The sequence below is a fragment of the Canis lupus genome, chromosome 24 (genome assembly GCF_011100685.1).
Source record: "Canis lupus familiaris isolate Mischka breed German Shepherd chromosome 24, alternate assembly UU_Cfam_GSD_1.0, whole genome shotgun sequence".
NCBI lineage: Eukaryota > Metazoa > Chordata > Mammalia > Carnivora > Canidae > Canis > Canis lupus.
The window spans coordinates 32,730,129-32,746,399 of NC_049245.1; the positions used below are offsets into that span (position 1 = coordinate 32,730,129).

General features: G+C 50.7%; 1 protein-coding gene across 4 annotated transcripts in view; it reads right to left on the reverse strand.

The window, feature by feature from the left end:
- The window catches only part of ADA (adenosine deaminase), a 31,136-nt gene extending 21,754 nt beyond the window's left edge, over positions 1-9,382 (reverse strand). For 2 of the 4 annotated variants that reach the window (XM_038572404.1, XM_038572403.1), the window contains exon 1: positions 9,314-9,382. In XM_038572404.1, the coding sequence (XP_038428332.1) occupies positions 9,314-9,367 (54 nt within the window). In that variant the 5' untranslated portion in view covers positions 9,368-9,382. Of the gene's footprint in view, positions 1-5,122; positions 5,409-5,561; positions 5,713-9,313 lie in introns of those variants that run through there. The other 2 variants (XM_038572405.1, XM_038572406.1) reach the window with 2 other exon arrangements.
- Positions 9,383-16,271: the final 6,889 nt, after the last annotated feature.

Sequence of the window (16,271 nt, forward strand, 5' to 3'; positions counted from 1 at the left end):
CGCCTGCACATGCTCTCCATGGGGCTGACTCAGCAAGCCTCTGACCGAACTGCAGGAAAATCCAGAGCGGAATAGCAAGCACCCAAGCATCCCCAGTTACTAAATCTTTACAAAGCCCCCACGAGGTGCTGGGCACAGGAAAACATGTTAAATCCTGCCCTCAGGTGATGCCAGCCAGCCTGCCGGCCCAGGGAGGTACACTCACCGACGGGTCAGAGGCAGAGCCAGGACGGGGACACGGGTCATGGACTCCTGGGCCAGACGCTCCCAGACGGAACTCCTGCTCATCCCTGGCAGGCTCTGTGCCTTCGAGGCACACCCAAACACCCCAGTCAAGCTACTTCTCCCCAGGCTCCCCAGACACACCATTCGGATTTGTTTTCATCCCGCTGACTTTTTATATTCACTTACCACAGCTGTCTCCCTATTAGTTCCCTCAAAGTGGGGACCTTGCATCATGCTGCTGTGTCTTCGGGGCTTAAGACTGTGCCCAGCACAGCAAAGAGTGCTCAGGACACACCAAATAACCAAGTAATTGTTTTCGCCTCCCCTGTCCTAGGTCAGCAGTACGGTGTCCTCTCCTGGGGGGCAAGGAAGGGACAGACCGACCCCCTTGGGCCTGGAAGAGAACCCAGACAGGGCAGAGAGGCCCGGGTTGCTTGACTGGCCCCCAGAACCCGCATGAGCCACAGGTGGCCTCCACCCGCCAACCAGCCACCCTCTCCCTTCTTAGCCCTGCTCTTGGCAGTGGTGCCCAGGGAGTCAGGGTCCACCGTGGCCTCTGAGCAGACTCTGGGGTAAAGCCAGGAGACACAGCAGCCCTGGGCTGACAGATTTTTTTCAATCACACTTCCATTAGGAAGTCCTCTGAGCTCAGCCCCATCTGAGCTGCTGCAGAGCCCAGGTACAGAGCTGAAGGGGCTGAGGATCTCTCTTGGTGCCTCTTACTGCCTTGGGGCCTGACCGAGCTCTCACCTGCTGCGGTGAGTCTCCCCAGAGGTTTCAAAAGACAGGAAGGCGGGCAACAGCCCAGGAATGGCAGTACAGTTATTCCTCATTTTATAGGTGATGAAACAGAGACACCAGAGATTAAGGAACCAGCCTGAGGCCAGACTAGTTAAGTACCACAGCCGGAAGCTGTGTGAGTCAAAGCCAGAGGTTGTAACGGCCACAATGCACTCCCTTCATCCTGCCCATCAGTGCTGAGTCAATGCTGGTAAAATCTAAGCAGAAGGATTGAGAACCATGTTCCATAGCAGGTAACATTGGGTGTCCCCACCCCACCCCCGAGCCAGGCTTGTGCTTGGTGTTTTATGTAGGCTGGACACGAATCTGATTCCTCTGGTACAGACTGGAAAACTCACTGTTTTGCCTCCATAGTCGCAAGGACCCCAGGGCTGGTTTCTTCCCTCACCTCGCTGCTCTGGGGCCTCAGAAAGCTAAGGGGTGAGAGTGAGCCTGACCCCAAAACGCTGAGTAAATATAGGCTGGAAACTCACTCTGGCCCCCCAGCCTGCTCTTCCCCCCTGTCCAAAGCCAGGTCCAGGGCTATCCTTCCCTGCCCGGGAGGGGCACCCCTCCTAGGGCAACCAGGGTAAGGTATACAAGTTCCTCACAGGGCCCCTTCCCATCTAGGCCAGGCCAACCCAAGGCCTGATGTAGCATCAGGAGTGCGACCACATTTCCCCTCTCTGGTCCTTGCTGCTTCTGTCAAACAAAAGGCTTCCTTGAAACCCAAGCTCATTTATTCCCTTCCCTCCCAAGTGCCACGTGTGTTATAATGGATAAGGAAAGCACGCTGAGGGGCTTTTTAAGAACAGGTGGCTCGGTGGGTTAAGCATCTGCCTTCAGCTCAGGTTCCTGATCTCAGGGTCCTGGGATGGAGTCCCAGGGGAATCTGCTTCTCCTTCTGCCCCGCTCCCTGGCTCATGCTTGCCTACATGCTCTGAAATAAAATCTTTTAAAAATAAATAAGTAAAATATTTTTAAAAATTAGAACAGGTGGCTCTGGTAACCAAAAACACCAGAAGCCCAAATCAGTGCCAATGGTGGGCTTTACAGTGGCTTTGAAGCAGGAAGTCAAGAGGTAAGGCAGGGGAAAGGGGCTTCCCAGAGGGCACCAGGACCCCCACTACCGTCCCAGGGGAAGAAAAGCATACTTAAGGACCCACTGCTCATCAGCCAGGGGCTTCACAGGTGCCACTCAGCACAACTTCCCCAAGAACCCATGACCTTGGTCTTTTTTTTTTTTTTAAGATTTATTTATTATTTATTTATTTATTTATTTATTTATTTATTTATTTATTTATTTATGATAGACACAGATTGAGAGAGAGAGGCAGAGACACAGGCAGAGGGAGAAGCAGGCTCCATGCCAGGAGCCCGATGGGGGACTCAATCCTGGGACTCCGGGACCGCGCCCTGGGCCAAAGGCAGGTGCCAAACCGCTGAGCCACCCAGGGATCCCCCATGACCTTGGTCTTAATGCATCTTATAAGAGAAGGAAGTGGAGTTGCAGAGAAACGTGAGCTCTTGTGGCCGCCAAGCACCAAGGCAGGGACCCACTCTCAATCTACCTGAGGCCCCAGGTGACTCTGAGTCCACTCCCTCCCCTCAAAGTGGGAATGGCAAATCGCCAAGACAACTGACAGTGTCCATTTCAGTTTTAGGTAGAACTGGGTTCAAGTCTAGCTCTGCTTTCTGGCTATGTGACTTTGGAAAATTCTTCTCTCTGAGCCATTCCCTCATACAGAATTGAAGATAAGAGGATCTACCTTAAAGCGATACTGTGAGCATTAAATGAATATATGCAAAGCAGTGAGAACAGTGCCTGGTATGGAGTGAACATTCAAAAAGGAGAAATAAAGTGTGTGGGTGGGTCGCCTGGCTGGTTTGGTCCGTAGAGAATGTGACTCTTACAACTTTTTAAAGTCATAAGTTCAAGCCCCACACTGGCTATAGAGCCTACTTAAAAAATTATGTGGGAGATTTAGCCCCAGTTCTCTGCATCAGGGAAGGACAATCTAGAAACTGTGCTCTTCCAAAATGGGCCAGTCCACTTGCTGGTCTACAGCTGTGCTCATTTTGTGTGGCCTTGGGCAAGTCACTTCACCCCTCAGCTTCCTGGTCTGTTAGACGAGGAAGAGATCTACCTTGTCCAAGTGTCCAGAGATTTGTGATGTAAATCACAGAAGGTGCCAGGTACCCACTGGTACTACAAAAACAGGTATGTGATCCGTGACGAAGAACTCCTGAGCACCATGGGATTTTCCAGCCTTGCCTCATGTAGAAATATACTGATAAGGGCCACCCACCCCTCCGCCTCCTCCACACCTCCTCGAGTGCCCAACAGGTGCTCAGAAAGCATTGGTTAGGATAACACAATCAAACCAGGGAGGCAGCCACCTAGGGCCTTGGTACTCAAAGTGTAGTCCGTGGTCCAGCAGTGTTGGTACTGCCTGTGAACCTGTTAGAAGGGATCGTATCAAGTCCCACCCCAAACCTCCCAATTCAGTGTCTGAATGTTAACCAGGCACTCAGGGGATGGGGTACACATTAAAGTTTAGAAAGCCTTGTTCTGCTTTCTTAAAACTGGCCAGGTCCTGGGCCTCATCTAGTGGTAGCCAGAAGAAGCCAAACAGCCCAGCAGAGGCTCCTGTCCCAGAGGGGCCTACAGCAGGGCCACAGGCACCTATACCCCAAAGGCTTCTGCAAAGGCAATTTTAGGAAAGCTGGCTATGGGATTTTTGATGCTAGCTCCCTGGGCTCTACCCTAGCCTGGCTGCTTCCTTGCTGTGTAACCACAGACCAATTGATCTCTCTGCTCCTCTATTCATCTGTTGAATGGGGTGCTCCCCGCTACCTCAGAGTCATTGCTAGAATCAAATGAATTAATGAAAGTAACGAGTTCAGAACAGTAATAACGACTGTTATTAGCTCAGCACAGGGCAATAACGACTTAATTAGCTCCAGCTACTAATACTACTTCTCATTATGATCTGTTCCAACCCACATGAAGGCAGAGAGCTGGCTCCGGTCACAGTGGCTGAGACACGCTCCTTTTTGCTTCTCCTGCCAGCTCAGGCATGTTCCCTCCTTGCAATAAAAAATTTAATCACCTCATTACATCGTGGATAATCCCTTCCCTCTCAAGCATCTTTTAATCTCTGGACATCTCTCCCCAAACAGGTGGAGCCCATTTCCCAGGTGTGGAAACTGAGGCCCAGAAAGGGAGAATAACCTACCAGCTTGAAGCAGAGAAGATTGGGTGAGGCCCAAAAAGGGTAAAAGAGTCTCTCCCTCAGGGGGCTATTACAAGTGTTGCAAGGACAGATTTGGTGCACATCAGTTCTACAGAAGCGTTGCCTACCACTTATCTGGAAAATGCCAATTTCAAGGGGCTTCCCAGTCAAGAGGCTTTGTTTACCACCTCAGGATTCAGATTAGGGCAAGTGGTTTCCCCAGGCCAAGGGCCGAGGGAATCCAAAAGTATTTTATAAAGGAAAAAAAAGGAAAAAAAAAAAAGCCTTCACAAGGAAAGCAGCACCAGTGATGGGGCATCCAGACAAGGCGTGAAGGAGGCATAGGGTGGGGTCCAGCAGGAGTGCTCCCCCGCTCACATCAAACAACGTCTGGAAGGGGGTAGCTGGGCATTTACCCTACGATGAGGGTATCAGCGGTGGGGGCCAGGCCTTACCTCCTCCAGCGCTGCCCACCCCTCCTCCAGCACTCCCCCACACACATGGGATTCTCACCAACACTTTTGTGATACCTGCCATCATCACTCACACCTATTTCTCAGAGAGGTAAGTGGAGTCTGATTACAACTCACTCCTTCCCATCACCACCTCCCCAGCAGTCTCAAACCCTGCTGACAGACCCCTGGACCCCTCCCGCCTGTGGACTGAATCTCCGTGCTCCAAACCTGATCCAGCCTTTCCCGGGAGGCCACAGCTGGTGGGAGGAGGGACCACGGAGTTATCCCTCTAGGCCAGTAGCTGTGTCTTGGCCCTAAATGAACCCAGGGCCTAAGGCCCACTCAGCCCCTAGCAGGGAGAGGGGTCGCCCTGCTGCCCGCCCTCCGCTCTACCGCACGGTCCTTCCGACTGGCACATCCACAAACCTGAGCTCCTGGGCGCTCCCAAAACCATCACAGTGTTGGAGTATAAAGCGGTTTCCGCAACGCTTGAGGTGCCTACGGGTGTAGACACCGGGCCCCATTTTACGGCCGAGGTTCCAGGGGTCGAGCCCCCTGCCTGGGCTCACACAGCGACCCAGCGCCGGCGGCGCCCCAGGCCCATTTGACAGGTAGTGAAACTGAGACTCAGAGAGGCCAAGTCAGGGGCAGAGGCAGAACACGGAAGCCAGCCGGGCGCCCGGGGATTCAGGACCCTCCCCGCCTCACTGTCTCTCCCTCAAGGGCCTGGAGGCAGCGAGGGCCCGAGCCGAGGGAAGGAAGCGGCTGCAGGGGCCCCGATTCACTCCCGGGCTGGGGACGCCCCTAGGGCCTCCAGCCAGACCAGGAGGCGGCCCCCGGGACCCCGAGCCCCGCCCGCTCTCACTTTGGGCTTGTCGAAGGCGGGCGTCTGGGTCATGGTGCCAAGCGTGCGCCCCTGCGCGGCTCCCTCCGCCGGTCGGTGCTCACCCCAGGACCTGCGGGGACCGCGGCGCGCCACGATCCTCTTAACGAGGCCCGGGCAGGGCCCGCCCCGCCCCGCCCCGCCCCGCTCCCGCCGGGCCCGGCCCCGCCCCCGGCCCCCGCCCGGGTCCCGGCCTCGGCCCCGGCCCCGCCCCCCGCCCTCGCCGAAGCCCCGCCCCCCGCCCGGGCCCCGCCCCCTCATCGAAGCCCCCGCCTCCCCCGCCCAACCGCGGACCTGAGCTGTGCGTTTCCCGGAATCCGTGACCCGCCCGCAATCGCCAGGCCCGGGACGCCGGGTTGGAGCCACCTGTGGGCTCAGGCTCCAGCCGCCCGGCCCCTCGGCCTCCCGCCCGCCCGCCCGCCCCATCGGGCAGCCTTCAAGCCACCGCCGGGGCGCCTGCAGCGTGCCAGGCCCCAGCTGGAAGCCGGGGACCGTGAGCGTCCAGGCTTCGTGGGGCTTGCACTCTACTGGGCGAGACACACGTTCATCACAGAATCGCTCAACATAAATGTACAGTTGGGGGACCAGCGTGGCTTGCAGGTCGGGGAAGGGTTCTCTGAGTTTCCTAGGTGAAGGGGTTGGGGTGGAAGAGAGCAGCCCAGGGGAGGAGGACGGCTCTGCCTGAGACCCCAGGAGCTGGGAAATGAAAGGCGAGGAGGGGGCCAGAGCAAATATCCTCCTAGGCATTCACCCTCCAGAAGCCTGCCTGTGTGCCGTCAGGGAACATTTTCGAGGATGTTCACACCAGCACTGTTCCTAACAACAAAAATATTGGAAACACCCCCAAGTGCACATCCACAGGGAATGGGCAAATAAACTGGAATACTCACACCATAGAATGTTACACAACCGGGAAATGGAATGAATTTCCGCACGGCAGAGAAGCGAGATCTCAGAAACAAATTTTTTTTTTTTTCCAGAAACAATTTTAAATGAAAAAACAAGTTGCAGAACATATACACTATGGTGCAACTTTTGGAATGTATAGTGAAAGCAAAACCAAAAATACGCATGTTTAGATACATGCATGGGTAGAAAAAAACTTTTTAAAAAAGTATTTTATTTATTTCTTCATGAGAGACACAGAAAGAGAAGCAGAGAAAAAGGCAGAGAGAGAAGCAGGCTCCCTGTGGGGAGCCGGGTGCAGGACTCCATCCAGAGACAGCGCGATCACGCCCTGGGCCAAAGGCAGATGCTCAACCACTGAGCCACTCAGGTGCCCCCAAAAAAACTTTTAAAGGGAAAGACAAACACAAATTTGAGAAGAATGGTCTATCTCAGGAGAATGGGGAAGGGGGAGGAGAGGAGCTTACATTTACATTCTAGTTATTGGTAATGTTCCAGTACTTGGGTAGCATGGTGGTTTCAGTTTATTTCATAATATTATAAATAAATTAATAAGTAAGGGGAAGAGAGGATGAGGAAATGGGAATGGAGTTAAATAGTTAAGTGAGAGCCAGGTCACACAGCGGTGTGTGTGGGACATGGTGAGTGATTGCTTGGTCTTTTTCCCCTGAAAACACTGGAACACTGGAAAATCAGTGGACAATGTAAATAGAGGCAAAATGAAATCAAACTTTTATTTGGGGGGAAAAGTAGTCTCCAGCTACTCAGAGTATGGTCTGGGAATCATTGGCATCGATATCACCTGGGACCAATTAGAACTGCAGACTATTAGACCCCTTCCCAGCCCATCTTTACAGATAAGGACACTGAGGCTCAGACAAAGGAAGAGTTTGCTTAGCAAGTGTTGGAAGTGGCAGAGACGGAATTTGAGTTTGAATCCAATTCTAGGGCCTTCACTCTCTGCCTTATTACTATCTCCCCAGCCCCTGTCATGACTTTCAAGTCTCTCTCCAACCTCTGTTCCTTGACTTCCTGGCACATGCCCCAAACACTAGTCAACCTGGATGACTGGCTGGGCAAGTAAAGGTGACCACAAGTTCTTTGCTATTCCTCCCATTCAAAAGTTTCCTCATGTTGTATCTGGGCTCCATGGAGGCACTTGTTTGATACAATGCAGTGGAAATGTCATTCCTGGACTTTGAGCCTAGGTCATAAGCAACCTTGCAGCTTCCACTGGGGCATCTTGAACATTCTCCCTGGGAACCCCGAGTCACTCTAGTCTTGGTGAGCCGGGCTTTTCCGCCCCTCCCACCAAGAAACTAAACATATTCGTGAAGCCATGCTGGACTCGCCAGACCAGAATGGTTGCCAGCTGAATATATGACTTCAGTCACACCATGTGGAACAGAAGAATTACCCAGCTGACCCCAACCCAATCTCTTGACTTACAGAATTGTATGTAGTAAAATTGTTATTTGAAGCCACTGAGTCTTGGGGGTAGACCATTCTGCACAAGGAAACAGGAATGCTGGTGCCTACTCACCCCAGCCCTTCCAGTCTCTGCACCAAAGTTTACTCCATTCTGACACCTGGAAAAGCCTTTTTCAGATCCTGCACTACCGAAATTCTGCAGGTCAAAGACAAACAATCAGGCTGTATGCTACACATCTGTTTGCCCCTCCAAATGCACACTCCCTACCCTCTTCCACGCTGCTCTGTGCCAGGCAACCTGACCACTGTGGAAACACCAGCAAGTTCTCTTGACCTCTGGCTTCTGGCCGGGTTTGGTCAACAGGGGGCACCAGCAGGAGATCAGAAAGTGGGGGGAGGGAGAAGTCAGGATGTTTATTCTTTCTCTCCCCCTGCCCTCATGTATAGTCACTTGGTCAGTTGTGTCTCTCCACCAAGGCCACAGATCCTGGCAGGTGATCTTGTCCTCGCCATCCTGGTCCCTCTGCCCATCTTCAAAGGCAATGATTTCCTTTTGTTACTACCCCCAGGCTACTGCAATACTCCTTATTGCTCCCCGTAAACTTTGCTCTGGGTTAGGGTTCCCAAGAAGCAGAGCCTGGGGCAAAGATTCGAGTGCAAGTCGAATTTAGGAAGAGATCCCAGGAAACAGTGGAAAGGCAGTGCAGAGAAAGACCAAAAGTGAGCCTGTGGAGGCAGGCTATGGGCCAAGGCACCTAGAGCCCAGTCCTCCGGGGAGCTCTGGGAGGCAATGTGCAACAGGTCTCTCAGACTTAACCCAACTGAGGAGTGAGGAACCTGGGAGGTTCATCTGCCAACCACCCTTTGCCTTTGTTTGAGGGCTGCTTCCAGGACATTGGCCCTAGCACTCTGGGCTTGCTCAACGCACTGGCTAAGCTTGCATCCCTGGCCAGAAAACCCACCTGCAGCAGAGAGCGAACGAGATTAGCAGTAAAGCTCCATGCAGAGATGATGCTGAGGGCATGTGGGGTGGACCCACCCACAGCTTTGTAAATCATTTATTTTTTTCCACCTTTATTGAGGTATAATTGACAAAACTGTAAATAATTAAAGCATACAATGTGATGATTTGATAGACGTATACATGTGAAAAGATTTCCCCCATCAAGTTAACGAACATACTTATCACATATTTACCTCTCTCTCTCTCTCTCTCTCTCTCTCTTTTTGGTGAGGCCATTTATGTTCTGCTCTCCTAGCACATTTCAACATTTCAGTTATGCAGTGGTGTTATCAACCCTAGCCATCGGTTATACATTAGATCCTCGGACCTTATTCATTTCATAACTGAATGTACATAATGCAATTCCCCTCAGTTATTCAGTCTGCATGTTTACCTGGTTCCTGCCAGGCTCCTGAGCGATATAGACAGGTCTGAAACTTCTCCACATCAATCAAGGACGAGCCAGTGTCTACACAGTTGGAAGAGGGGTAGAGAGAGAAAAATCTCACTCACAATCTAATTCCAAGGACGCCTGGGTGGCTCAGTGATTGAGTGTCTGCCTTCATCCCAGGGTGTGATCCTGGGGTCCTGGAATCGAGTCCTGCATCAGGCTCTCCACGGGGAGCCGGCTTCTCCCTCTGCCTATGTCTCTGCCTCTCTCTCTCTCTCTCTCTCTGTCTCTCATGAATAAATTAATAAAATCTTAAAAAAAAATCTAGTTCTAGCCAACAATAACAACAATAAATGCACGAAAACAGAGAACTAAGGAATAAGAGTATCCCAATTGGAAACAACTGGTCAGGAGTATCATCTCCAGCTAGACAAAGAACTAAGCTGGGACCATAGCTTTGGTAACAGTACTACAGAGCCAAATGTAATTGTTAGAGCCGTGAAGCAGAAGCGTTACATAACAGAGAATATCAGGCTTTCGTGGCAGATTATCGGTTAGGGTGATCCTAGCTACTATTACACATAGGGTGTTACAGATATCCCGCAGATATGCTAGAAATAGCGCTCCTGCTTATATAACAATTCTGAGCAAGTGTCAACTCTCTAACTGGTCCTTCTGGGATTCAGGTTGAATCTTCAATAGGTGGGTCTCAAGGTGGCGCTGGGGGTCATCACTATTCCAGCCATTCACTGGGCAAAGAGAGTATTAAGGAGTGTTGGGGGTTTGAGGGGCAGGGCTCTGAAGTGGCACATCATTGCAGCCCATGCTCAGTCATCAGCTGGATCACGTGCCCCATTGAGCTGGGGGAGAGCCTGGGAAATGTAGTCCAACAGCACACCTGGGAAGGTGAGAAGACTACAGCTGTGGGTGAGTGTTAGCAGTCTCGGCTGGAGTGGGAATACATCTTCCTCCAGGTAGGCCTTCTCCTCCCCTTCCCATAAGAGTTGTCATCAACTGTGTGTCAGAGAATCCTGTAACCTCATCTAACCTTAACAGCCAGGTGGAGAATCTCCGAAGGCAGGACAAGGTCAACTTATCCTGGATCCCCAGCCCTAACCCAGGGCCTGGTAGAAAGTAGGAACTCACTACCTGTTGGCGGAGTGATAGAATGTGAGTGATAGAATGGAAGTCATTGTTCTCTAGCTCCTGAGATATATGGGATGCCCTTGCCTGAGTGTGACCTTGTGTCCAGACCTGTGCATGACCTTTTGTCCAGCTCTGTGGAGGGATCAGGCTGCCTTGGATTAAGGAAGGGCAAGATAATGCCTAAGGAAAGAATTTTAAGATGTAGGCAAAATCCCTCCCTACCTCACACACTCATACCAAACTTGTGTCACAATGATAACTACTGTTTAGTGAGCACCTATTTTGTGCTGGTCACTTATTCACATGCAGATGCCTTCATCTAGAGATTCCCTCCTCCCCCAGTGGCCCGATGATGTAGGTTCTGTGATTAGCCCCATTCACTAGTGAAGAAATCAAGGCTCAAGGTGATAATAGGTGGGGGTGCCTGGGTAGTTTGGTTGGGTGTCTGCCTTCGGCTCAGGTCATGATCACAGGGTCTTGGGATGGAGCCGCACGTCAAGCTCCTGGCTTGGCGGGGAGCCTGCTTCTCCCTCTCCCCACTGCTCATGCTCTCTCTCTCCCAACCCTTCTCAAATCAATAAATAAAAATGAAATCTTTAAAAAAAAAAGTGGTAAGAGGTGAAGCTGGAATTTGAGTGTGAAGATGTTAGATGCAGAGCCTGTGCTCTTGACTTCTGTTAGTATTCAAGAGAAAGCAGGATAGATTGGACAACAGCCAGGCCTGGGGGAAGAGCCCGGGACAGGCAGGCGGGAGCCCTGGGTTCATATCCCGCTCGACTGCTGGCTCTGTGACTAAGGATGGGCCACCTCACTTGTTTAACATGTAGTTCCCTAGGCTGGCTCTGTGCCAGGCATGAAGGATATGCTGAAAAAAAAAATCCATTCTCCCAATGCAGCAGAGGAGCTAGCACTATCAATTTGATAATGGTATGACAAGGGTCATTAAGTATTTCTTCTCCTTGGCTCTATTTTCTTCTGTGAAACTTTAAGCAAGGAGTTGGAAAGTCAAGGGTTGCAAACTCAAAGACTGACAGAGCAAGCATGGAATGCAGACAGACTGGAGTCTTGGCTCTACCACTTCCAGCTCTGTGACTTGGGGCCAGTCTTCTCTGGGCCTCAAATTCCTCATCTGTTGAGTGGAGATAACACATAATACATACCGAGCTTATAGGATAATGCATGGACATCCCTAATTCATAGGATAACCTACATAGATACCTAACTCCTAGGATAACCCATAGAATACCTAGTTTGTAGGAAAACCCATATACAAATCTAGCTCATAGGCAACCTATATACATACCGAACTCATAGGATATCATGAGCTAACATATATGTACACAAGCCTAGCTCATGGGATAGTACATAGACATGCCTAGCTCATGCGAGAGCAGGGGAAGGACCATGCCACGAGACAGCAGATGTCCCATATGAATGCTACCATGCTGAAGTATGGATCCAGTGGCACCGGATGCCCCACTTATTCAAGAAAATCCAGAAACCACAATTTTAATGTTTAAAATGTGTTCAGACAGATGGTGATTATACTTATCATGATGAGCACTGAGTGATTTATAGAATTGTCAAATCAATATGTTGTATCCCTAAACCTAATATAACATTGCGGGACAAGTATACCTCAATAATAAGATTTAAAATTAATCAAAACCAAGAGGTATAGTTCTAAAAATATTAATAAAAAAGTAACACTGAAAAAAAATGTATTCGGGGCACCTGGGTGGCTCAGTAGGTTGAGAATCTGCTTTCAGCTCTGGTTGTGATCCCGAACTCCTGGGACTGAGCCTTTCATGGGGCTCCCTGCCTGGTGGGGAGCCTGCTTCTCCCTCCCCTCCCTCCTCCTGCTCTCTTTCGCTACCTCTGTCACTATCTCCGTTTCTCTCTCAAATAAATAACTAAAAGGTTTTTAAACATGTATTCAAATATCTCCCTGGGTGGCGCAGCGGTTTGGCGCCTGCCTTTGGCCCCAGGGCGCGATCCTGGAGTCCCGGGATCGAATCCCACGTCGGGCTCCCGGTGCATGGAGCCTGCTTCTCCCTCTGCCTATGACTCTGCCTCTCTCTCTCTCTGTGACTATCATTAAAAAAAAAAAAAAAAAAAATCTCCTAATTTTAAAAACTTTGTATGAGCTAAGAAAAACATCAATGGACTAGATTTTGCTCCTGGCTCTGTGGACTTCATAACAACCAAAGTCTCTGCTTATTCTGACCTCTGAATAGGAAAGAGGGCAAGGGAGGTGTTGTCCCCAACTCAAATTTAAACAGACAGAATTAAGATCCATTGCACAGGACAGAAAAATTCTTTAAAAAAAAGAGAGATTCTATTTATTTATTCATGAGAGACACAGAGAGAGGCAGAGATATAGGCAGAGGGAGAAGCAGGCTCCCTCTGGGGAGCCTGATGTGGGACTCGATCTCAGGACCCCAGGATCATGCCCTGAGCCAAAGGCCGATGCTCAACCACTCAGCCACCCAGGCGCCCCAGGATAGAAAATTCTAAAACAGTAGCCAAAACAAGAATGAAGTTCATTTCTGTCATGTAAAAGAAGTCCAAAGGTAGGCAGTGCAGGCTGCTATGGCAACTCGGTGAAGATGGCTCCTTCCATCTCTCTGCTCTGCCATCCCTGGCATGTGGCCTTTATCCTCATTGCCCAGCATGGCTGCTGGAGCACTGGCCATCACATCTGCAGCCCAGAGATCGGAGAGGAGGAAGAGCTCTCTTCCTTCAAAGATAATTCCTGATTTCCTCGCAACATTCCCACTCCTAGAGTCAAATGGCCACACCTGAGTGAAAAGGAGACTGAGAAATACCCGTAGCTGGGAGGCAAGGTAGCTAACTAGAAAGCGAGCTCTGGTTACTCAAGAAGAGGGTGGTAGAAATTGGGAGGCAACGAGCCGTTGGCGCCACAACGCAGCATCTGATGCGTCAGGAGGTATGTGGAGAGGCGAGGGCTGTGGCCAGGCGGCCAGGCCCTGCTGTCCACTTCCCCTCTCCCGCCCCCGCCTCTTTGAGGCTCTCACTGACCAACAGAAGGAAATAGGAGAACAAGACTGAAGGAGACCAGCCGAGTATAACCACGAGAGCAGCAACTTACCAAGGGCCGGTGCTAGTCCAGGCCTGGTGCAGAGCCCGTGCGAACGTGACCTCAGATGAGCATCTGCCGGGCTCTCTCGTGGGTGAGCCTCCAGCCATGGTGGGGACGTGCCAGCCAGGCAGGGAGACCTGGAAGTCCCCTGGGATCACCACCCCCCGCCTTTCTGCTTCCAGTCCTGTCCCTCACCCCGGTCTTTGGAGGTTCCTGGTGTCTCTCAGCCCTGAGCCTTCCTGACGATCTTCAATTGTCTCGTGTCCCGATGGCTCCCCGCCACCCACCCAACAAAGAGTCAGGTTTCAGCTTTCTGAGTTTCTTCAGTCAGCCCCCACTCACCATCTGTTCCAGCTTCTAGAATTTGGTCGACGCCTCTCATCTGCTGTTAGCTCCTCACGTGGTCTCTTTCTCCCAGTGGATAGGTGTGCATTAAAAAAAAATGCTTTTATGTCATTTTATTCAAATTTCAGAGAACAACAGAGGTAAAGAAATGTGTTTAGTCTACCAGGTTTAGCTAGCAGCCTCCAGCCTGCATTCTTGACCAGGGACACCCTCAGCACGTGGGGTGATCCCCCACCCCACCAGCCCAGGCACGTTCCTCTCCCACCTCCATAGCCCAGACCTGCTCGTCAAGGGCAGGCACCTTGGCTCCCTTTACTTTGCACTTAGACAGGACTGGGCAGCCGATGGCAGGTGGTTAGAAGTCCCCGATGCGGCTCATTCCTAAGAAGTCAGGTGTGGGCTTTAACAGGTTAAAATCCCAAGGTAGGGATGAGAGCCAGTCATTTTCTGAATTGGAATATCAGAATAAATGTCCCTCTGGAGGAATAGTCTCACTGTGTTTACAATGGATTCCAAAGTCAATGTTCAAAGGGTAGGCCACATAGAGTCACACTTGTCCTCATAAGCCCTCAGGCAGGTGCTCCTTGCACACACACACACTGCCGCTCGGTGAGTCTGACGCAGCCAGCATTCACTCTCGAGTTTTCTCCCGGTATCTTGGTTAAGTACCTGCAGGAGATCCTGGTTTGGGTTGAGAAGCCATGTTATGTGACAATATGGGACCCTGGGATCCCCCTCAGTGGATCGTGATGTTCGTGACACTTATAAGAGAACAGGCACATGGTCCCCAAGAACTAAGGCGACCAACCATCCCAGTTTGGTGGGAATGAGGGATTTCCTGGGACACAGGACAATTCCAGGGCAGACTGGATGGTTGGCCACCCCTCGAGAACGCCTGTAATACAGATTTACTCCTCACACTCTCTCCTGAGCATACACTTGTTGCACATGGAGCTGAAAATGCTTATTCTCTGCTCTTTACCACCGTACCCCAGGCAGAGAGTAGGGCGGTTCAGAGAGTAGGCTCCGGAACCAGGATGCTGGGATCCAAACCCCAGCTCCAACACTCACCAGCTTTGAAGCAAGTCATTTCACCTCCCTCTGTCTCAGATTCCTCAGCTATAAAATGGGAACAATAATAATAATGAGTTCTCCTTCACAACATTATTGTAAGGATGAAATGAGTAAATAGATATAAAGCACTTGGAATGTATATAGCCCACAACCTCTTATCTCAAACCCTGATGTCTCAGGGTGCTCACATGCTTTGGAGTTTGGGAAGTTTTTGGGTTTTAAGAAGCACATACCAGGGATGCCTGGCTGATTCAGTTAGTGGACCCTTTGTCCCTTGATCTCAGGGTTGTAAATTCAAGCTCCATGTTAGGGTAGAGATTACTTAACAATAACAGAAAGAAGAAAGAAAGAAAGAAAAAGAAAGAAAGAAAGAAAGAAAGAAAGAAAGAAAGAAAGAAAGAAAGAAAGAAAGAAAGAAAGAAAGAAAGAAAAGAAAGAAAGAAAAGAAAGAAAGGAGAAAGAAAGAAAACACCGTATGTCATATAACACATCAGTGGGGTCTGGGGTAGCATCCCATAGTTATAAACACATTAATACTTCTGCAGAAAATAACGTGAATATTTATCTGTTCAGGGTAGGCTTTTTCCACCAAATGATTTTAGTGCTAACCTTATTTTGTTCAGAATTTCTTGGATTCAGAAGTGTGCGGAAGGGATTGTAGACATGTGTACAGGTTTGCTGTGTCATTGTTTAATGCACATCTAGTCTAAGTGCCACATAATTGCCCCTTAAGGACAACTCAGGCTTTTGTGCCCAAGGTCCCCGTGGGTTCATGAAGCTTCCTAGTAGGGCCTTTGCACCAGCAGCTCTGAGGGGACACTCTCTTTCCTTCTTTCTCTACTCAGACCCTCAAATGTAGTCATTTCTTTCTATTCCTGTCAATATGCTGATGGTGGGTGGTGGTGGCAGTGGGGTGGTTGGTGGTCAGTGGTAGTTGTTGTTGGGGGGCGTGGAGGTGTTTGTTGGTGGTGGTGGTTGGCAGTTGGGGTATTTGGTGACTGATGGTGTTTGGTGGTGGGGTATTTGGTGATTGGTGGTGGTTGGTAGTGTATTTGGTGGTCGGTGGTGGTTGGCGGTGGGGTATTTGGTGGTTGGGGTGGTGGATGCAAAATCAAGTCTCCAAGCACCTTTCCTGGTCTGAGCTGGGGAGCCAGCTGGGCCCCAGTGGCCAGCGTCAGGGTTAGGGGTGGAGGGTGGTCATAAGCTGTGGAGAAGTGATGAACAAGCTGAGCTTCTGGCAAAGCTGCCATGGGTTCTAGGCAGTGGCCTGGTCTGGGCAGGTGAGAGAGTAAA